General features: G+C 46.5%; 1 protein-coding gene across 3 annotated transcripts in view; it reads right to left on the reverse strand.

The window, feature by feature from the left end:
• The window catches only part of fbln1 (fibulin 1), a 35,901-nt gene extending 12,513 nt beyond the window's left edge, over positions 1 to 23,388 (reverse strand). For 2 of the 3 annotated variants that reach the window (XM_028959186.1, XM_028959185.1), the window contains exons 1-14: positions 23,281 to 23,388; positions 11,881 to 11,992; positions 10,039 to 10,171; positions 8,418 to 8,568; positions 7,779 to 7,829; positions 6,113 to 6,202; positions 5,304 to 5,441; positions 5,088 to 5,225; positions 4,806 to 4,949; positions 4,282 to 4,407; positions 4,060 to 4,185; positions 3,408 to 3,527; positions 2,973 to 3,104; positions 2,412 to 2,535 (exon numbers count right to left, since the gene is read on the reverse strand). In XM_028959186.1, the coding sequence (XP_028815019.1) occupies positions 2,412 to 2,535; positions 2,973 to 3,104; positions 3,408 to 3,527; positions 4,060 to 4,185; positions 4,282 to 4,407; positions 4,806 to 4,949; positions 5,088 to 5,225; positions 5,304 to 5,441; positions 6,113 to 6,202; positions 7,779 to 7,829; positions 8,418 to 8,568; positions 10,039 to 10,171; positions 11,881 to 11,992; positions 23,281 to 23,341 (1,646 nt within the window). In that variant the 5' untranslated portion in view covers positions 23,342 to 23,388. Of the gene's footprint in view, positions 1 to 99; positions 829 to 2,411; positions 2,536 to 2,972; positions 3,105 to 3,407; positions 3,528 to 4,059; positions 4,186 to 4,281; positions 4,408 to 4,805; positions 4,950 to 5,087; positions 5,226 to 5,303; positions 5,442 to 6,112; positions 6,203 to 7,778; positions 7,830 to 8,417; positions 8,569 to 10,038; positions 10,172 to 11,880; positions 11,993 to 23,280 lie in introns of those variants that run through there. The other variant, XM_028959187.1, reaches the window with a different exon arrangement.
• Between the last annotated feature and the right edge of the window lie 320 nt (positions 23,389 to 23,708).

Here is a 23,708-nt window from a genome sequence, read left to right on the forward strand (position 1 = left end):
CGGTTGGAAACTGTTTCAGCAAATTCATAGTGACCAGATCAACAATTTGCCAAATCATTTAATGTGAATAGATATAAAAAGAGATCTCAGAATAAGGTGTCATTGATATTTTGTTTTAATAGAAAATATTTCAATAATATAATGGGACAAAAGAGACACAAAAGAAATTCAGATGACTGTACAGATGTCTTAAAGACATGGGTTAATATTTATTAACTCTACTTCCAAACAGTGCTTTGCCCTAAAGCACCACCTAGAGGCTGTCCAAATGCCAAGTAAAACATGGATTTTCAAGGAATTTCTCAAAGTAAAGGCTTAAATCACAAAGTAACTTAATATAACAAAGGGACTGAAATGTATGTATGTATGTATGTATGTATGTGTGTGTGTGTGTGCGTGTAATTTTGTGTATTGCTGGTCATTTCTGCTGCTGATAACCCTGGTCACAGTGTTCAGTTTGGGGGATGCTGGTCACGGGGCTGATCTTCGGTGACAAACACTGACACTTTGGCCAGGTAGCTGCTGACAGTGCCATAGCGAAGCAACTTCATCATCACAGAGAGATCAAAGTCCTGAGGCTGGTCGATAGGCCGCTGTACTGCCATCACACCACCGGAGGGCAGTGTCTGTGCGCTGAAGTAGCCACTCTCATTGCCCTCCTCGATGGTGATGTCAATTTCATCACCGGGTACCATGTTGGAGGGCCCCATCCGGAAGATGTTGGTGGGAACAGGGATATTGGTGGGGAAAGTGAGGTGGTAGTAGGTTATTCTCAAAGGCAAGGCCAGGCACTCGCTATGTTCATTGCAAGGCAAGCGTTCACAACGACTGCAAAAAGAGACAGCAGACATATCAGGAGAACAGGAGGGGAGCAAACGAGAGAAAAACAAGAGTTCAACTGATGCAGTGCATGGCATGCAGGCAGATTAAAGGGGCTGGGACAGAACCAGTAACATCAAGTAACATCAAAGCTGTGCTTTCAGAGCAATCAGACATGAAGCATACATCCAGAGGTGGGTAGAGTAGCCAAAAATTGTACTCAAGTATGAGTAGCATTACTCAAAGATAATAATACAATTTAATAGTAGTCATCCAAGGAGTTACTCAAGAAAGATAAAAAGTATCTGTATGAAAGGCCGGGATTCGTTGTTCTTTGATTTAGTACTGGAGACAGTCGCATCTGTCATTTTCCATTCCGTGTCTGTGCTGCGTGACAATTTTTGTGCCACTATGCCACCACGGTTTGTGTGTGGTCATGTGATTGCGTGAAAAAATACTCGTGTTTTAGATCTACTGGTGGCATTTGTCCAGCCAAAATAAATGTTTTTAAAAATGTACTCAAGTAAAAGTAAAAAGTATGGCATTGTAAACCTACTCTTACAAGTATATGTAACTCATTACTACCCACCTCTGCATACATAATAATCACCATCTCAGAACAGTTCTCTGTTCCTCCAATCATATCATCCTGATTTGTACTGGGCATCTGTGCTTGTTCATGCTTACGATATGCATATAATCTCTTTCTTATACAAATGCATCAGCATTGCACATGCAGAGACTAGCATCCAGGTGGGGCACACTGTGAAAGGGAGGAGCTCTCCAGATCAGGTAAAGACTAGAAGAGTCTGACCAACTAGTGTATCTGCTTTAAAGGTCCCCTATTATGAAAATTTCACTCAGTGAGGTTATTTAACATTAATACGAGTTCCCCTAGCCTGTCTATGGTCCTGCAGCGGCTTGAAATGGCGATAGTTGTATAGAGAGCTTTGGTCATTCTGCTTTGTTGTTCAGAGAGCAGCAGCTCAGACAGTAGGATCTGGAATTTGTCCCCTTATGACGTCATAAGGGGAAAGGTTACCTCCCATTTCTCATGCTTTGTCTGCCCAGAGAAAAAAAGTAACTCCACCAACCGTCACAGTGGAGTCATGGCTTGAAAATATGCAAAGCATTGCAGTGAGTGGATGTAAAATTTTATTTTTTTCTGGAAAAACACCGACACGACTTCCTGTTTCCACCAGGAAGTGTTGATGACGTCATTTCCATGAATGCCCACTTACTTCTATAGGCCACTCCCCTCTTCGTCCCGCCTATATCCTCATTTGCATATAAAGCTACAGACACCGAAACAGCATGTCCTGAACAAATCTTAAAGTGGCTCTAATTCTGTACCAAGGCTGAATTTTGTAAAGAGACTTCAGACACAATAAATAATAAGGGACCTTTAACTAGTACACATCTTTAACAGTTATTTTTTCCATTCAGTACACAGGTACTTTCTCTGCTCACCTTCATCGATAATCTGATAAAGGTAAAGACATGTCACGACTGCTCCAGATGTTCCTAGAACCTTTGTTATGTCCCATAAGGGCAGAGTGATGTGGAGTTTTTTTGGAGTTAAATGTACTCACGTCTCTCCGGAACGCCGATAGTTGTCTGGACACTCAAATGACAGACATTTGAATCCTCCCTGGATGTTGAAGCAGCTCTGAGTTTCTGAGCAAGTATGTGTTCCTGTCACACACTCATCCACATCTGCAAACACGTTACAGATGTATTACATACTCTGCATCATTATAATGTCTACACATATGTAGTTAGGTTATAATGTAAAAGGCTGTCCTGGAATAAATAATCAGAAAGTTTCCTGATGATTATCAAAATATATTAAGATTTTGAATATACTGATATTCAGTGTAATGTAAGATAGCATGACTAGATGGAGCTTTGAGGCTTATATATTATCACCTTTCTCGTGGTCTAACAAGCAAACGTGAAGAATTAGATTTTAATGTAAAATATTGACTAATGACAACTATTTAGAGTATATCTGTATTTTTGAGATCCCGTCCTCCAAGTATGTAGTTTTTAGGCGGAAGGTACCCAATACACAAGGTGTGTATTAGAGAGTCTACCTGGGCGGGAGAACTGTGAAACCCCCAGAAGGAACCGGGGGGCGGCAGAGGACTTACCCTGGCAGCTGCGGCCGTTGGGGGCCAGGGTGTATCCTGAAGCCGGACACGTGCAGTGGAAGCTCCCCGGAGTATTGTGGCAGCGGTATGAGCAGATATGGCCACCGGTGGGAAGAGCGCATTCGTCAATGTCTGCAAAATTAATGACACCCAAATTAATGACGCCCGTTCCATGACTGGTACAGATCGCTGTTGGACCAGTGCGTACGTCGCAGTCTTGTTAAATTACAGAATCTACACGTACACAGTGTGAACAACGCAAAACAGCATGAACCTTGAAGATTCCAGACAGACTATACTATATGTTGCCGCTCCAAATACACCTGACCCAGAAACACAGATCTGTTCTGATGAATGGTCGTGGAACTTCAACGCAAGCTTAAACCTATTTATTACATTTAAACTGGACCAAGGAGTATTTAAAAAAAAGCTCACCTTCACAAGTGGTGCCGTCCACATCGCTAAGCTGATAGCCACGGCGGCAGTAGCACTGGTAGGAGCCGTAAACGTTGGCACACTCCTGGCTGCAGGGGCTGCTCTCACACTCATTGACGTCTACATTTGATGCAAACGATGAAGGAGGTAAATTATCAATAATTATATCAATAATTATTTTATTGTAATAATCATGTAATTTTTTTTTTGAAAGCATAACCCTGGCCAACTACAAATTTGCGATTTATCGCACAGTGGTATGCCAACCCTGGCAGCTTTTGGCCAGCAGAGGTCACTTAAAATACACAACTGTAGAGCAACATGCATTTTTGGGGTCTTTGTGCTATGAAGGTTTGGAAATGCTGTATTGGCCGAGCATTACCTGCTGCCTAAATTAAAATGACTAAAATTCCATGGCTAGTAGTTTGTTCAAGACTGGTGCAATTTATAGACAGGAGTGCCCCAAACCATGTTCACTAATGTAATGCTCAGGATTTACATGAATCTGCATGGAGGACGGTGAAAAAGAATAAAGTTCACGTGAAGGCTCAGCAGCAGAAAATAATCAGTTTTGGCATATCCAACCAAAACAATCCAATAAAGCATCACTTGCTACTTTCTTTTCTCAGCAGAATAAATACATCTTCCTTACCATCACAATTTCTCCCATCACTGGCCAGTTTAAAGCCCATGGTGCAGCTGCACTTGTACGATCCCAATACATTGTCACACTTGTGCGCACAAAGGCGGCCTGGGTAGTGCCTGCATTCATTTATGTCTGAGCCACAGAAATAATACAAACAAATCCATCATCAGACCAACATAAAATCCAACAAGGAGGTAATAAAAAAAAAATTGAAAACCGCCTTCCTACCTTCACAGACTCGAGTGAGGCTATTGAAGATGTAGCCTGATCGACACTCACATCGGAACGAGCCCACCAGATTGATGCAGCCATGGCCAGCACAAGCTCCATCGGGACCCTTACACTCGTCAATATCTATGACGATTATGAAGAACATTAAAGTGAGCTGCTCATTATAACTGGTCATTATAACTCTCATTATAACACTGTGAGGGCTATTTTCGAACTGGCTCCAAGTGCAGCGCTATGCGTAGGGTTCATTAGTGCAATGTAGTGCTCAGGATTTACATGAACTGACGAAACAAGAAAAAGCACTCAGAAGAACAGAAAATAAGTCCCTTTTCCGTTACACAGCAGAAAGTGAAGTGACACATGGTGACACAACGAAATGTGTCCTCTGCATTTAACCCATCACCCTTAGTGAGTGGTGGGCAGCTGCAGGTGTGCTGCATCGTTTCACAATGACAATTTCAACATTGTCTGGTAATGTATATTACAGTACCGGTGTCTGTAGCACACGGGACTGAACTCACCCACACAGCGGGTGCCATCTTCACTGAGGTGGTATCCGCGGCCGCAGTTGACAGAGTTCCTCTGGCAGTTGAAGGATCCCACCGTATTGATACATATCTGCCCCGGCTGACACGGCCCAGTCATGCTCAGACACTCATTAATATCTGCCACACACAGTGTAAATTTACAAATATGAATTATTTCATACATTTCCAGCAAAATACCATTAGTTTGGGGTTCTTATTGAAATAAAATACTCTATACTGGAATCGTGTGAAAGACGAAAGATGTCTTTGCCTTACCGATGCAGTTGCCCTGGGCATCCTGGATATATCCATCACCACACTGCGTCTTGGGCTTGCAGCGGAAAGACCCGCGAGTGTTGATGCATTCGAACCCTGTGTGGCAGTTGTGAGTGCCTAACTCACACTCATCAATGTCTGCACGCCAACCAAAGACAGGGAGCCGGTCAGCGCGTTTTCATCTGGCCCACCGGTAATATGTGTGCTGTGACAAACCTTTGCAGACGTTGCTGTCAGTCAGCTCATAGCCGGTGCCACAGCTGACTTCGCGCTGGCAGCGGAAAGAGCCTACGGTGTTAATGCAGCGCTCTCCGGGCTGACAGTCATGGCCGCCCAACAAGCATTCATTGATATCTGAAAAATAAAAACGATCCGAGTGGTTCAGTGCCTTGCATTTCACTCTCACTGCTGATGTACAGGCCCATCTGCCCGATTTATCACTGGTTCGTATCCAAAGGACAAGTCCAGATGGTGGTGTGGGGCACAGCAGTGACACCAATGTGGCGGTGGGACACCGGTGACACGTTGGTACGAATGGATCAGGATTTTTACACACATCAGTGTCACTGCTGGATAAATTCCACCCAGCAAAAATATCCAGCCAGCTGCCCTGTGGTCAGAAACTGACCACTGAACTTTTCATGGCTACAGTGGAACTACAATCTCTAACTCTGTACAGCCTGTGTAATAGTAAAACTACAGAAAATCTGAAAAAACATCAAGAGAAAAAAACAATAACAACAACAATAATATTAAAAGTTATTCTAATTTATTATTAAAAGCAGTATTAAGATTACCATAATATTACTGTTTGTCCTTCATCTTAATTATTCATTTTAAAATTTGTTACAAATATTATGATTATCATACTTTTCCTTAGGAGCGACCATGGTTAAGTTTCACTTTACTTTTAGCTTTTTTCTACACTGTCTTATTGTGCTATGACCGGTTTGCTAGCACATATTTTGTGTTGTCGTGTATCCATGGTAAGAATGAGTGGAAAAGGGACATGCCGGTTTGCTCACCCTCGCAACTTTTCCCATCTGGTTTGAGTTTGTAGCCCTTAAAGCAGGAGCAGGTGCCACTGCTTTCACATTTATGGACACAATTCGCTTCTGGAGAGAGTGAGAGAAGAAATGTAATCCACAGTCATGGCCAAACCTTTTCACAACGTCTGCTGCTTCCGTTTTTATTATGGCAATTTGCATATACCCCAGAATGTTTTGAAGAGTGGTCAGATGAATTGCAAAGTCCCTCTGTGCCACGAAAATGAACTTAATTCCCCCCAAAATGTTTCCCTGCATTTCAGCCCTGCCACAAAAGGACCTGCTGAGATCATTCTAGTGATCCTCTCATTAACACAGGTGAGAGTTTAGACAAGCACAAGGCTGGAGATCATTCTGTAATGCTGATTGAGATAGAATAGCAGACTGGAGGCATTAAAAGGAGGGTGATGTCATGATCCGGTCCGGAAGGGGTTACTCCGGGATCCGGACCGGAGTTTCATGTTCGTCCTGTGTAATGTTTCCTGATCGTGTTCACCTGTGTCTGATCGTATAAAGCTGCCCTGTTCGTGTCTGTTCACTGTCAGGTCATTGTTACATGTTCACTTGTTACTGGATGTCTCCCCTGTCCTGTTCATCACGGATTTAACCCGTTTCGTGACTGCATGTGAATGCGTCCTTCTTCCTCGTCATATCTTGTCATCGTTCCAGATCACCTGCCTCGCCATGCCAAACGGCCATGACAGGTGATGCCTGAAATCATTGTTCTTCCTCTGTTAACCATGGTTACCTGCAAGTAAACACTGCAAATAGTACAGGGATTAGACTGCTGAGGAATCTGGTAAAGTCGTTTTCTCTGATGAAGCCCCTTTCAGTGGAGAGGGACCACTCCCCACTGAACATCAACGGATCTGGTGTTGAGATTGTCAAGAACACAAAGTTCCTCTGTGTTTATCTAGAGGAGAACCTTTCCTGAATACCAGCTTAACAGCCAGGAAAGCCCACCAGCATCTTTACTTCCTGCGGAGGCTGAGGAAAGCCCCTCTCCCACCATCCATCTTCACCACCTTCTATAGAGGAACTATTGAGACTAGCTGCATGTCTGTCTGGGAACTACACTGCATCGGACCGCAAGAACCTAGTTTAGCGCTGTCTGTCTCATTGTTGTCTACATGTTTTTCTGTTAAATGTTACTCTTGCACTTTATGTGGCCCAGTTTGTCTCTGTTGCACACGTGCACTTTGTCAATATGTAACATTGTTTAATTGTTTAAATGTCCCCTGGAACTTAATCAAGTTCCAGGGAACTTGGGTGGGTGGACAAACAAAAACCCACAAATTCTGACAAACCCAGAAATTGATTGACACCATGCCAGGGCGAATTGCAGAGGTCTTTAAAACACTGCAAATATTGACTGTTTGCATAAACTTGATGTAATTGTCAAAAAAAGCCTTTGCAACTTATAAAATGTAATTATACTTCAATACACCACAGAAATGCACCTGACAAAAAGATCTAAAACACTGAAGCAGCAAACCTTGTGAAAACAAGTAATTGTGTCATTCTCAAAACCTTTGGCTTTGACTGTATATGTTCTGTAAAGTCCAAAATTCTAACATGCTGCATGCACAACCAACTAAGGACAAAGCAACCAACCAGCCATGAGGTATAACCTGAGGTGACTTACCTTTACAAAGATCACTTTTTTCAGTCTCTTGATCATTTGGTGTCTTGTTTTCTGTAGACAGAATTAAGAGGAACTGTTGTTTAAGTCATGTGTTACCACTCACATGTACTAGAGCTAATTCTGCTGGCCTAATGTGGGCTGTATCATGTCTCTTTAGGCCTATTTGATCCCAAGGCCCATTGAAAATATTGTAATTATCATACTGTTTTTAAATACTATTTTAAAGTGCAGACATGCACTTAACAAATAGAAGCAATTAAAATTAAAAATTTCATCGTCATATCATAATTTAATTGAAATTATGTACTGGCTGTTTAAGCTGCTATATGTAAATTGTGGGCAATAAGACCCTTGGTGAAAGCTACAGGTCGCTGCTTCTAAGTTAGTAGCTACATTGATCTACGAAGTAACCTGAGAATTTCATTGTGAGTAGGTGTCAATAATTGTTCATTGCTATACTTTTCTTATGTTTCCTTAACTGAAAGGAAATTGACATTGTTGGGTATTTTAAAAGTCATTTAAAGACTAAGGACACCAAAGGCATGGGATCCTCCAGAGAAGCCTGTGAAATAAAGTGAAAGAAGCCTGGAAAAGAAGCCCCCCTTGTCGTTCAATACTAGTGACGTCCCTGGGTCGAACCTTGAGTGCCATTGAACTCTTGCTCAGGAGCGCCATCCACGCAGCAGGCCCGGGACACCAGGCCACACTGGTAGCTCACAGACAGGCTGAGGTCACAGGGCTGCCCAAGGGTCTGTGCAGCTTTTCCCAGAAGGCAGCAGTCGCAGCACATCTGAAGAGGCACAGCGCAAACAGGCGGTTACATTACTCGGTATAATTAAATATGCTCTGCATAGGTCCACTATCATGAAATTGAGATTATTGAGATTATTTAACATAAATACGAGTTCCCCTAGCCTGCCTGTGGTCCTGCAGTGGCTAGAAATGGTAATAGGTGTAAAGAGTGCTTCGGCTATTCTGCTTCACCACTCAGAGAGCAGCAGCTTGAACGATCGCATCTGGAATTTCTCCTCTTATATTGCCTTATATTGCCCATTTCTCATGCTTTTCCTGCCATGAGACTTTCCCCTAAAACGTTATCTGCACCGAACGTCATGGCATGAAAATGTGTGAAGCATTGCAATTGCTCTGTGATTGGATGTAAAAATTAGCACAAATGTATTTTTGTGAAGAATCAGCGTGTTCATTTTTTTTTTTTTGGAAAAATACAGACACGACTTCCTGTCTGCGCCAAACATTGTTTGGTGAATGGTGTTGATGACGTCATTTCCGTGAATGCCCACTCACTTTTATAGGCCACTCTTTACATTGGTAGATTCATTGGTATATTCTCACTGAAGGCATCAAAACTATGAATGAACACATGGAAACATGTTTTATATTCTAGCTTCTTCAAAAGTTTTGCTTTCTTCCACCCTTTGCTCTGATTCCTGCTTTGCACACTCTTGGCATTCTCTTGATGAGCTTCAAGAGGTCGTCACCTGAAATGGTTTTCCAACAGTCTTGAAGGAGTTCCCAGAGGTGTTTAGCACTTGTTGGTCCAGCTCACCCCAAACCATCTAGATTGGGTTCAGGTCCGGTGACTGTGGAGGTCAGGTCTCCACTTTTTGTTGCGTACATAACTCCACATGTGTTCATTCATAGTTTTGATGCCTTCAGTGAGAATCTACCAATGTAAATTGTCATGAAAAAAACACATTGAATGAGAAGGTGTTTCCAAACTTTTGGCCTGTCCTGTATATAAAAGTAAAAAAAATGTCAAGGGACCTTTAAAATAAAGAGCCAGACAAACAATGAAATGATACTGCTGCTTTACCCATTAGGTGGATTGAACTATGCAACCACATTTTCTTTAGCAGTCACTTCTTAGTTGATTGTTTGGTGAGCTGATCATGTAATCAGCAGCTTCTCACATTGCTTAAATTCAGCCACTAATGGACATGGACATTTTTGAATACCGTATACGCCTGACGTTCCTTTACCTAAACACACTAGCAGTCTAGAGTAGTAGATGATTAACCTATACTGAAGATATTTATACACTGCCCTCAGCTTTGAGTTACAGCTCAGATTTTTGTACCTATGACTCTACACGATCCACTCCTATTTTCCTGCTAAGTGCAAAGAGCTTCTAACAAAATGCTAATCTAATCAGAATGTCATATTGAAAAGCATTCAGGTCTTCAAGAGGTCTTCTACACATAGGCACACGCTGGTAATAGCCAGGGACAAGAGGTAGCACCTTCGAGGTCTTGGTTTCACATGTGCTCCCAGAGAACAGAGATTCGCAGGCCCCCAGGTCTTTGGCCATATTGATGCCCTTGGTGCAGCCAGCATCTTCGATCGCCGAGGCACAACACTGCTCCTGCACGATTCTGTGAGAAATAAACGTGGAAAACCAATATCAAGCATGATTGTAGGGTTGCTTGGCATAGAACCCCCTAAAAGAAGGTATAGGGATGAACACAGTGCTACCGTGATGGAGACGGAGACACTGGTGATTGGTCCAAAACCTCCAATATGTTTTAAGTTGGTTTGGGGTGGGCAACGCTTCATCACAGGATCATGCGGCTAAGGGAGGGTTCTTCAACTTATGTTCCTCCATTTTTTTGTTTTCCTTTACTTATGAGCAGTGCTGGGAAGTAACCCTGCTCACAGCAATGAGTGTGTTATTATGGTGCGCTCATGCAGCTGACCAGGCGGTTCTAACTTCAATAATGATGCAGGATGTGACATAGAAGTATTTGCCATTCATCTCAGTCGAAAATGCATAGAACGTTGCTGTTTCTTGCAAACTTTCAACAGTGAAAACACTTTCGACTGTGATGAAAATTCAATGAAAAGAAAATGAAGAATTTAACAATGCATCTGAAACAGCAACAATGTCAAACTTGAGGGGGGAAATGATAACTCTTACAGTACTTTAATTCATAGGTTCATTGACTTTCAGTCCATGCCTCAACATTTGTGGTATCACTTTGACTGCGGAGGGGAGGATAAATGGAATACAGAAATACAATAAGTGATGTAACCAATTACTTCTAGACCTAAGTAATGAGCAAAGCAGCAACAGTACGTTAGTACGCAGTGCTGCCAGCTATGTCAACAGAATTTCCGTTTTGCAGTCACACAGCGGAATACTATAGCCAATACAGATATAGTTTTCTATATCTTAATGCAGCTCAAGATATTAAGTTCATCAGGCCATATTATTAATATCTATATAAAATAATTTACCACTGTACAGTGTACACATTTTGTAAAGCATATTTATGCTAGATTTGGAAAGAAAGATACTAAAGGTCTCTGAAAAGTCAACCGTTCTCAATAATGTTTGAATGGCTGATAAAAACGGCAGACGCAGGGCCTAGAAATACCATTATTTCTTCACGTTTCATCACGGACAACCGCAGGTCTCCTTCTCGAGAGCGAACACCCCCGCCTCTCCTCCTCCTGGTCCCTGCTTTTTTTTTCGGAGTGTACGCTGGACCCGAGGCCAGACTGTGGTCTGTATTTACTGTAAGCCTCGCGCTCTCTCCCGACAGCACAGAGGGCTCTCAGCTGCTCTTGCCCAATCTGGCAGGCCCCTTTATCAAGCCTTACAGGAAATCTGGCCACAAAAAAAAAGGGATTGCTGCATACGCCACGGGACCACCTTTTAAGGGAGCGGACGTGCCAGTGTTTTTCCTCACTCGTTTTGTCTTCTGTTTTTTTTATCTTGCAAATCAGCCTCAGATTTCCTGTTATCCTTGCTTTCAGCCCGCTCCCGCTCTGAGTATAGTTTCACCTCCTAGGTATTTCCTGGATTTGGAAATACGTCCCCACCAAATCCCCCTTGACCCCAAAACCACCTCCCAAGTACTTTAAATTGAACAAATTCTGGATCAAGGGCACTGCCAAAGGAAACACATTTGGAAATGACGGGCGGATTTAGTAACTGATTTGGTTTGCAATGGTCTCAAACGTTGGGCAACACACCTCCTACGGTTGAAAATAACAGCGCTGCTGCTGCTGCTGCTGTTTTTCATGGGACTACTGTTTAGTCTGGTGGAGTTGCACGGCGCAGGAACGTTTCCACACTGACCTGCAGGTGGTGGACGCCGAGATGAGCGGGAGGCCTGTGCAGTCCTGGTTGTCCTGGCCTCGTTCCCGTCCATCCTTGCAGCAGTTCTCCAAGGACACGGGATCACGACTCTCTAGAAGGGAAACAGTGGCGTGGATATATGAATATGCGCACCCAGTGATAGTAATACCCTCTAGTAGCACCGTAGCACTAAACTTTATTCAACATGATAAACTGTTGATTAGGTGTGGACGCAACTCTCTTATTAGTAAATAAAACATACAATCCCATCAATTAAGAAATAAGTGAACAGATTGTCATTGGGATCCACTGCAGCACAGCACACAGTGACACAAGAAAGGTGTCCTCTGCTTTTAACCATCACCCTTAAGAAGCAGTGTGTGGGGACAGTGATTTGCTCAGTGGCACCTAAGTGACACCTCGGCGGATCGGGATTTGAACCGGCAACCTTCTGATTACAGGGCCGCTTTCTTAACCACTAGGCCACCACTGCCCATTAGGATCCGAACATGGCGTCAGAGCTGTTTTGGGGTGCTACGTCAGACGCAAGGTATTTGGCTGCTAGTTGACCAGGTACCGGATGCCTTGATCAACATTTGCAGTACGTCCCCTTCATTCCGATTGGCAGTACCACACCACTTAAAGTCAGTAGGCATCCTAAATTTCCTTAGTTACTAGTGTAGCAGCCTTCTGTGCATCTGCGCTTTGAGCAGGTAGTTTCAATGTTATGGCTGACTGACGCATTTGCTATGAGTTGTCCAACATGGAGTGACACCAACACTCAACACATCAAGACTCAACACTTGGCAATTACTTTGGTGAAACTAAGGGGCCAGTTGTCCTCATTACACCCCTATCAATTTTTGCTCGGGGCTCAGGTTGAAGGAATTTTCCTGGCGGCAGAAATAAAAATGCACAAATGTTCAATTCAGTGCCGTTATTTGCAATAACTCGGACACCAGATGGCCGCCGTCACAAATATGGAGTAGTCTCTAGAGTGTTATAACGTATAATTGAAAGAGGTACGTGTGCAATTCAAACAGGCCAAACTGTACAAAAAAACCTATTGGAGTTGTGTCCTAAACCCAACAGGAAGCTTTGAATCAAAGGTGCGATTTAGGTCCATCTTTGTCATTTCCACCCATCAGAATTTAATGAACTCCTCCTAGAGAATTTATCAGATTCAGATCATTTTTGGTGAGTCATAAGGCCATGATGACATTAAATTGCGAGGTGGACTTTGCAACATTTACATTTACATTTACAGCATTTAGAGTTCCGCTCTTATCCAGAGCGACTTACAATCAGTAGTTACAGGGACAGTCCCCCCCTGGAGCAACGTAGGGTTAAGTGTCTTGCTCAGGGACACAATGGTAGTAAGTTGGATTAGAACCTGGGTCTTCTGATTCATGGGCGAGTGTGTTACCCACTAGGCTACTACCACCCTACCCCACAAATCCCATGAATAATCACCATTCCTCACCAGTGTATCGTTCATACCTGAAATTTGTTCTGCAGAGCCTTAAGGCCTTAGGGATGATGATGCATATGGCTTGACCATGGTTGGTACCGAGGTTGGTAGTAGCCTAGTGGGTAACACACTCGCCTATGAACCAGAGGACCCAGGTTCAAATCCCACTTACTACCATTGTGTCCCTGAGCAATACACTTAACCCTGAGTGTCTCCAGGGGGGGGACTGTCCCTGTAACTACTGATTGTAAGTCGCTCTGGATAAGGGCGTCTGATGAAATGCTCGAAACGTAAATGTAAATGAATGGTGGCGAATTTCGATGATTCGCCATAGAAGAAGAAGTTGTTGACATTTGCTCATAAAACACCCAATCTGCACCATACTTAACAGGACAAAGTGCAAAGTTTCCCAGAATACTGAAACAACACCTACTGGTAACAGGAAATTACTTATTTTACATTTGGAAAAAACTTGAGGTGGTTTTATATACCTCATATTTGATCTGGAGAGCCTTAAGACCTAGAAGAGGATGGTTTTAAGCTTTTGTTGTACAGCTCACCAATGGCATCGTGGCAAATTTCGATGATTCGTCATGTAAGAGCAGGACGTTGTCATTCGCACATACAACATTTTATCTGAACGAAACCTCATTTGAACTTCAATCAGGGCTGGCCTGATTAACTAAATGATTTATGTTCTTGATGTAGTTGCAACACCACCTATTGGAAGCAGGAAATAGATTACAACATCAACCGGTCTGCCTCAATTTTTGGACGATTGATGAGAACCTAATGCATGAAGATCATAGAATAGTCACAGTGCCACCAAGTGGAAACAGGAAATAATCTACTACATCAACTGATCTGCACCAAACTTAGTACGAATGAAAAGAACATGGGGTTACACAAAACAATTTGAAACAAGGATCCTTGTCACGTCCGTGCCGGATCCGCCCCCCCCAACACGCTCACCCTCCCCAGAGTATTAGACTGTGTGTCCGTGTCTGCGTGTCATGTCGTGTAGCCGCGGGTGCCCGGGTAAGTCCCAATTCCCTAGTGTGCACGGGGCGTGTCCCTTATCACAGTCCTGGTTCGTGGGTTCCTCAACACATTCCCTCTCCAGGCTCCTTCGGCACGGCTAGTGATCCTCACGGGCTAACGAGCGTCAGGTGCGGCTGGTTTAGTCTAATCCGCCTCATTCTAAAAGACCCGTGTGATCCAGAGTCTACAGAGCGATTCTCCAATGCGACTACCGGAGTCTGAGCCCCCTTTGTGTCTGTCAAGTGTGGTCGTGTGTACGAACGCCCCAGACCCCTGCGGAGTCTCACGAACCTGCCTGGCCGTTTGTGCAGGAGCGCTCGTGAGGAGGACCCCGCCGACGCGCGCCGCACCAGCCCGAGGGTCGAGTGGGACTCCGCCCCTTCCCTCGGTTCAGCGCAAGGCGCCGTGGTTTTGTTCTTTGGATTTTTGACCTTTTTTCCCTGACGTACTTTTGTTTTTGTAAATAAACTGTTTTCCCCTTGTCACCCCGCCATCCGTCATTTTTCCCAAGCAAGACTCCGGCGTGACAGAAGAATCGCTCTCTCTCTCATGATGGATGGCTCATCAGTGCCCCTGCCGCCGGATTACCCCCCCCCCACCACCCTGGAGGAAGTGGTGGCCGCACATCACCACCAGTTGGGTAGGCTAACCCACTCCCTGGCAGAAGTGGTGGCACAGCGGGATCAGATCGCGGCGCTCACCACAGCAGTCCAGCAGCTGCTGGCCCAGCCCCCCAGTGGAGCGCCCCCCCCCCTTAGCTCCCACCCCCCACCTTCCAGGAGAAGGCCCTCGGGTTCCAGAGCCCCCCCTTCGCCGGGTCGCTAGTCTTCCAGAGCGATATTCCGGTGACCCCGCAGAGTGTAAGAACTTTTTACTGGGGTGTGACTTATACTTTGCGGACGTCACCGGGCTCACGGACCATCAAAAGATTAGTACCATGCTGCAAAGACTATCCGGGCCGGCTCTGGATTGGGGCGGGGCCCTCTGGAGAAAGGGGGGCGAAGAGGTGAGGACTTATGCGAATTTTATACACCACTTTAAGGTGGTGTTTGATCAGTCGGAGCAGGGGCGGTCCGTGGGACAGCGCCTCCACACCATCCAGCAGGGCAGGTCTACCGCGAGAGAATATGCTCTCCGATTCCGGGTCCTGGCAGCAGAGAGTGGTTGGGGGGAGGACGCGCTGCTGACCATGTTCCGGGCCGGCCTGGCGCCCGAGATTCAGCTAGAGATGGCGTGTCGGGACGCTGGCCGGGGCCTGGATGAAGTTATAGACCTTGCCATCAACCTGGACGCCCACCTTCGTGAGAGGCGCCCAAGGCGCTCCCCCCAGCGTGCTCCAAGGTCTGCAGTGGTCCGGGAGGAGGGCACAGTCAGGCCCCGGTTTGGAGCGACGAGAGGTGACAGGCGTTCACCATCCCCGGAGGCGATGCAGGTCGCCACGGCCAGTGTGGAGCGGGAGGAGAGGAGGCGGCGTCTCTGGACAGGGGCGTGTCTTCGCTGTGGGAGTCCAGCTCACTGGAGGGACAGCTGCCCACAGCGCCCCCAATCAGAGGGGCAAGCAAGAAAGGTTCTCTCCCCCAATGACAATGGACAATTTCTTATACAAGTGTCTGTGTGTGTTCCTGACCATCCTTGTGTTTCTCTCCCTGCTCTTGTAGACTCCGGATCAGCGGGTAATTTCATCGCACGGTCTGTTGTGTCTACTTGTCATATCCCTACCCATCCTCTGCAGTCCCCTGTTTCGGTACAAGCCCTGGACGGGCGACCGTTAGGGGACGAACCCTTATCCATAGCAACCGACCCCCTTTTTGTTTCCATTCCCCCGTTTCATGTAGAGAAAATGTCATTTATGGTTCTACCCCAGTCCCCCCACCAACTAATATTAGGTCTGCCCTGGTTACGTACACACAACCCTCACATAAACTGGAACACTCACACCATTTTGTCATGGTCCCCTACATGTACGTCCCGGTGTTTTGTTCCACCCACCCCTGTGCACGCGACGACGGTCGAAAGCCCGCGGGCACAGGAAGCGCACGCCATTCCCCCCGAATTTCAGGATTTGCACGAGGCCTTCTCTGTTGATAAGGCGATGTGTCTACCGCCGCACCGTCCATGGGATTGCGCGATCGACCTCCTGCCAGGGAAAACCCCTCCTCGGTCTCGTATTTACTCATTGTCTGAACCTGAACAGCGGGCAATGGAGGAATATGTTGCCGAGGCCCTGCGTCAGGGTTATATTAGGCGTTCACGCAGTCCCGCCTCCGCCAGTTTCTTTTTTGTGAAGAAGAAGGACGGGGGTGATGCCCTACGGACTTGCGAATGCTCCGGCCGTTTTCCAGGGGTTCGTGAACGACGTCCTCCGAGACATGCTGGATAGGTTTGTAGTAGTGTATATTGATGACATCTTGGTGTTCTCCAAAACCCGTAAGGAACACCTCCAGCATGTGAGGGCGGTCCTCTCCCGCTTGCTTACGCATCAGTTGTATGTGAAGGCTGAGAAGTGCTCCTTCTTCATGAAGGAGGTGACATTTCTGGGGTATCACATAAGCTCAGCGGGAATCGCTATGGAGGAACCTAAGGTAACGGCGGTGACTGAGTGGTCGGAGCCCACGTCTATCAAAGGGCTGCAGCGCTTTCTGGGGTTTGCCAATTACTATCGTCGATTCATCAGAAATTACAGTACTGTGGCAGCGCCGCTCACATCCCTCCTCCGGGGGCATCCAAAGACGTTACAGTGGACCGGTGCTGCAAAAGAGGCGTTCTGCGCCCTGAAGGAGCGGTTCGTCACAGCACCGGTTCTACAAATTCCCGACCCGACGAAGCCGTTCGTTGTGGAGGTGGATGCCTCGGAGGTGGGATTGGGGGCGGTACTGTCACAGTATCATGGTAACCCCGGGAAGCTTCACCCGTGCGCCTTCTATTCGCGAAGATTGACGGAGGCCGAAATTAATTATGATGTGGGAAACCGGGAACTGTTGGCCGTACGGGCAGCGTTGGGGGAGTGGCGCCACCTGCTTGAGGGAGCGCAACATCCCTTCGAAGTTATTACTGATCACCGGAACCTGGAATACATCCGGCAGGCGAAACGCATGAACTCTCGTCAGGCTCGGTGGACTTTGTTTTTCTCCCGTTTCTCATTTAAAATTACCTACCGGCCCGGGAAGCTAAACGGGAGAGCGGACGCACTCTCCCGGCAGTATTCTGCAGGCGAGGTCCCTAAAGAACCTGCCCCCATTCTACCCCCTTCCATGATTGTTGCCCCGGTCATGTGGGACCTTGACGAGGAGATCATTCAGGAGACCCGGAATCACCCGGCTCCTCCTGGATGTCCTCCAGAGCGAACATATGTACCGGAGCGCTTTCGTGGGAGGGTGATAGAATGGGCCCATACGACACCAGCTACTGGCCATCCGGGCATTCGCAGAACGGGAGAAGTGGTGGCCAGGAAGTATTGGTGGCCCTCGTTACAGAAAGATGTGCAGACCAGTGTCTCCTCCTGTACTGTTTGTGCCACCACAAAGAGTCCACGTAGCCTACCCGCCGGGAAATTAGTGCCTCTTCCCATACCAGAAAGACCGTGGTCCCACATAGCAGTGGATTTCGTGACTGATCTGCCGGTTTCGAAAGGCTACACTACGGTTCTGGTGGTCGTGGATCGATTCTCGAAGGGGTGTAAATTTATACCATTTCGCTCCCTCCCTTCTGCCCTCCAGGTGGCCGAGGCCCTTTTCCAACATCTCTTTCGGGTCTATGGCATCCCGGAGGATATCCTCTCTGACCGAGGCCCCCAATTCACCTCCCGGGTGTGGAAGGCATTTTTTAGGAGGCTGGGGGTTGCGGTGAGTCTCACCTCGGGGTATCACCCACAGTCCAACGGACAGGCAGAGAGGATGGTGCAGGAGTTAAGCAGGTTCTTAAGGGCGTACTGCCAGTACACCCAACACGATTGGGCAGAGTACCTCGTGTGGGCAGAATACGCCCAGAACTCCCTGCGTCACTCTGCCACGGGTCTGACTCCTTTCCAGTGCCTGCTTGGACGCCAGCCTCCTCTGTGTCCCTGGGATGGGGAACAGTCTGGGGTGGCTCGAGTGGATGAGTGGATGAGTGGTTTCGGCGGGCTGAGCAGGTCTGGGAAGGAGCTCATACTGCCTTGCAGTCAGCGGTTCATCGCTTCAAAGTCCAAGCTGACCGTCGGCGGCGGACTGCGCCTGTTATCAGAGAAGGTGACCGGGTCTGGCTCTCCACGAGGGACCTGCGCCTCAAACTCCCCTGCACCAAACTCACCTCGCGATTTATCGGCCCCTTCCTTGTTGTGTCCCAAGTAAACCCAGTAACATTTAAACTGAAACTCCCCTCAGATCTTCGCATTCATCCTGTGTTCCATGTTTCCCTACTTAGGCCAGTCACGAGGGGACCCTTGCACTCGGACGACGCGGACGTGACTCCCCCAGTGGCAGTAGAGGTGGATGGTGCCCCTGCCTACAAGGTCCGGAGGCTCCTAAATTCTCGGAGGCGGGGAGGGGTCTTGCAGTACTTGGTGGACTGGGAAGGTTATGGTCCGGAGGAGCGGAGTTGGGTACCAGCCGGGGATGTGCTGGATCCGGGATTGGTGGAAGAATTCCATCGAGCCCGGCCCGGCCGCCCAGCCCCGCGGCCGAGGGGCCGACCTCCCGGTTCATCACAGTCCTCGCGCCCACGCCCAGGATCAGTGAGAGGGCGTCGCTTCCGGGTCGGAAGCGTGCCTGGAGAGGGGGGTACTGTCACGTCCGTGCCGGATCCGCCCCCCCCAACACGCTCACCCTCCCCAGAGTATTAGACTGTGTGTCCGTGTCTGCGTGTCATGTCGTGTAGCCGCGGGTGCCCGGGTAAGTCCCAATTCCCTAGTGTGCATGGGGCGTGTCCCTTATCACAGTCCTGGGTCGTGGGTTCCTCAACACATTCCCTCTCCAGGCTCCTTCGGCACGGCTAGTGATCCTCACGGGCTAACGAGCGTCAGGTGCGGCTGGTTTAGTCTAATCCGCCTCATTATAAAAGACCCGTGTGATCCAGAGTCTACAGAGCGATTCTCCAATGCGACTACCGGAGTCTGAGCCCCCTTTGTGTCTGTCAAGTGTGGTCGTGTGTACGAACGCCCCAGACCCCTGCGGAGTCTCACGAACCTGCCTGGCCGTTTGTGCAGGAGCGCTCGTGAGGAGGACCCCGCCGACGCGCGCCGCACCAGCCCGAGGGTCGAGTGGGACTCCGCCCCTTCCCTCGGTTCAGCGCAAGGCGCCGTGGTTTTGTTCTTTGGATTTTTGACCTTTTTTCCCTGACGTACTTTTGTTTTTGTAAATAAACTGTTTTCCCCTTGTCACCCCGCCATCCGTCATTTTTCCCAAGCAAGACTCCGGCGTGACAATCCTAGACCCTTTGTCCAATTCACTCCAAACTTATCTTGAATGTAGAACACGGAACAACATGCCATGCTAAATTGCAAAGCTTTTGTTGATAACTCAAATGATCCTGAAATGGCCAGCAGACATACTTTCATACTCATTAACCCAACACCCACTTCACACCAAAACTGCTGAGCATCAAGACAACAATCAAAAATCTTTTTCGATGTTGCTGGGTGGTGGTGTTAAATTGCTAAATGGGCGGGGCTTATCTTGCTCTCTGTGTGTGCTGGAGAGAAGGGGGTGGGATTTCTCCCACAGGAGCACAGGAATCGGATGGCTGACAGTTTCAATGAATATTCATTTTGGTAAAAATCATTCTGCACACATCCATTGTTTTACAATAACATCAAAGTGCATTGCACCGTGTTTGCGAGGGCCCGTTAATCACCGCTTGCAGTTACATTTTCACTTTGTTTTGCAAGCATGGTGCCGTGTACTCGCCGATCGGCCTGTTGCCTGTTTCTCCAATGAGAAAAAAAAAAAAACACCGAAAGCCTCACGTCGCTCTAAATAATCAGTCTGCTCAATCTACCGAAGTCCATTCAGCTCGGCCAGACGTGACGTCTCCTTGGCGGGATTCTGTCCCTTGTCCCTGCCTCAGGCCCTGACTGCCAATCCCAGTCATCCCCTGCTGTTAACAGGGGACCGGCCCATGTGATCTTTGCTGCTGGTCAAAATCCCACCACTTAAAAAAAAAAAGATCATGTGACCTTGGCCAAACACGGTTGTTCTAATAAATAAGCGCTTCGTTATCAAGAATCACACAAAGTATAAACAGTGGGAACGTCTTCCGAGTTCAGGCCCCGCTGTTGTACTGGACTTTAACTCCGGCCTGTGATCTCATCATCAGTGATCTGTTGCCATCCAATGGCAGCTCGTTTCCCAGTTACCCTCTGGTGGGCTTTGACTTGAAAGCCTGTTTCAAATCACTTTAATGTTGGTTTCCTTGTTTTCGCCAACACTCTTCATTTATTTAAGTTACCAATAAACATGATTTAAGTGCAGCTTTAGGCATCCAGCATTGTGCGTCGAAAATAACACCAGACAATAATATTTGTTCTGGGATTTTTGAATCGCCTTGCAGCAAATAAATATTCATCCCTAATAACTACAGGACTGAACTGTTGGAAAACCGACTGAAAAACAATGGGCCCTGTGTTTTTATTTCAGCAACAGCGTATTATTTGGCGGCTGCCAAGTCTTAAGCTCGCAAAAGAAGGCAGCGACCCCAGTTAATATCAAATGAATGTCAGGGGTGATTTAAAGCTGCAAAAGCCACCAATAAAGAAGCAGTAAAGTTCAAGCACGTGAACACTGTGCAGCCTTGTTAAATTATTTAATTAAGAATTGCGATTAACTTTATTCATGTGGTTACGATAATAAAAAAATTGCACAAAACATCAGCAAGCTGTTGGGACCTGAGCCAGCTTCTCTATGGATTGGAGATGATTGGAAACGAATAACATATGATTATCATTTAAACCATACAGTGTTTTTTTTTTTTAAATGCTCTGTGATTACAGCAGTTCACAGACACGGTCAGCTGCACACAATAAGTCGCGTCCATCTTGCCTCCTTAGCCGTGTTTATACTCAGAGACGCCACAGTGGAGAGCTCGCTGTGGGCCTAATGGCCAATAAAAGCAGAAAATGACAAAAAAAAGGAAATGAGCAGCTCTTCTAACGGACGCCCTGACCAGCTTTCACGCAGAATTCCTCCTAGAGGTCCCCAATAACCTGAGATAAGGACATGATGCATTTGTGGTGTGAACGATCAAAACGTTTTAAGAACAGTTACATCACCAAAGGTGAGAAGAAAGGCAGAAACAAAAAAAAGAAAGAAGGAAAGCTGTTAGACATTATTCAGTTGGCGCCTTCCGCTTACTCCCCATTATCATTAGGTGACATGGCCTTGCCAAACCACATAGGCAGGGTGCTAATTAAGAGTCAAGCAGGCAAGCCTCTGAAGTCAAAGAATTCCGGGACCACATCTTCAGATTAAACTTAATCTGAGATTTTTTTTAAAAAGTGCCTTTTTAAAGGAGTAGCTGGGCAAATTACCTGGCTTGCCTGTCTGGTATGTTCACTCTTACCAGGCTCATACAACAGGCTACACTTCTCACAGCAATCAGTCACCTCACATTTATCAATTTCATCTCCATTCAGAGCACTTTATTTATACTGTCTGTCCTATATTTCATCTGAATCTTATTCATATAATCCGCATACTGTATAAGATCTAAATTATCTGTGTATTTAGTTGTATTGCAGGGAACTAAAGAACTAAATTCTTGGTATGTTTCACCTACAAATCTGATGACTACATCTCTATATAAAATAAATAGTGGGTGACCTACTGTCTGTAACTATTACATATAATCTTGTTATAATTTAGGTATAGTTTGTATCAAGTCACTCATACCCCCTTATTTGCCTTCTCGCAGCCTGTAATCATGTCTGTTTGAGATTGTCTGCAGGTACTAAAGCATCTCTACGAAGATGCAGTTCATCAAGCCAGAACGCTTCACTCCAGATCAGATGATTTCACCAACTTCCTCATCTGAAGCGCATCGTCTGTGAAAACATGCGTGAAACGTGCCTGAGGCCACCAGGGCTGGCCTCATCTGACCAGTGCCCGTGTTAACATGTCCTGTTAAGTAGGGACTCTCCCCACCTCTCATTACTAACGAATGACTCTGGTCAATCGGTCACTTTACTGGGCTTGAGCGGGCACGTTCCAGGTCTCATATGAATGGAGACGAAAAAAGACACGACCTGGAGCCGTCATCGCTTTTACCTTTACAACATTTATCAGATGCCATTATATTATCTACAGGGACAGTTACCCTGGAGACACTCAGGGTTAAATTTCTTGCTCAGGGACACAATGGTAGTGAGTCGGGTTTTAATTGGTGACTCTGTGGTCTTCTGGTTCATAGGCGGAAGTAAAACCCACTTGGCTACTACCAGCCCTATCTCATTTTATTTCATCTCGAGATGCCTTCAAGCTACGAGTGTACTCATCCACAGCTTCTGTTTCTCTTTCTCTCTAACAGCTTTGCCCTCGAGAGGAAAACCCAGATCATCAACAGCGGACAGAGACCAGAGCCGCCCCGGCCCGGAAGACCGGCATTCCCATGCCTCTGTCACCTTTGATGTCACACTAGGATGTTAAATCAACCCAACATGCTGATGATCACTATCAGCCACCCATCCCCACCCCCTCCAGTCACTTTTAACTCCCTGAGAGGATCTCAGCATAAATTCGAAATGACCTAAATTACTTGCTTGACTAAATGATTTCTGTTATAAAAACTTTTGCATTATATTCATTTATATTTTTAAATAAAAATATTTAGCAGCTTTTGTTTTACAACTGTCTGAAATAAGGTCGGGCAATTCAAATAATCTATTAATAATGGTTTTGCAAATGCTCAAAAGCGCTTACCTTGGCCGTGCAGCACGTAGTAAAAAGAAAAAAGCACAACTACAACTACCCAGGGCCTCATTTCCTCCCTTCCTTCGTTTTTTTTTTTTTTTTTTTTTTTTGAAATTCCAAGATCCCAAGCGGGAAAACGGTCCGCAGGTCTGGAGTGTTTCCACCGCGCCGGACGCGCTCGCAGCTTCTGCCTGCCGCGGGGGGCGGGGCTTTTAAAGCGGGGGCGGGGCCACGTGTCCGGGGGGGGGGTTAATATAAGTGCCCGTAATAATTTGCTTCTTTTCCTTTTTCCCCGTCTGGAGAGGTCAGTGCGGTTTTCTCTCCAGACGACACCGCAATAAACATTTCGACGTCGCCTGGTTCGTCTGCGATGCGAAATACGCAGCGCGGGTATAATTGCGCAGGAAATGCCCCTGATTGGTTTTATTGAACGGGCC

Source organism: Denticeps clupeoides, chromosome 17, assembly GCF_900700375.1.
Source record: "Denticeps clupeoides chromosome 17, fDenClu1.1, whole genome shotgun sequence".
Taxonomy (NCBI): domain Eukaryota; kingdom Metazoa; phylum Chordata; class Actinopteri; order Clupeiformes; family Denticipitidae; genus Denticeps; species Denticeps clupeoides.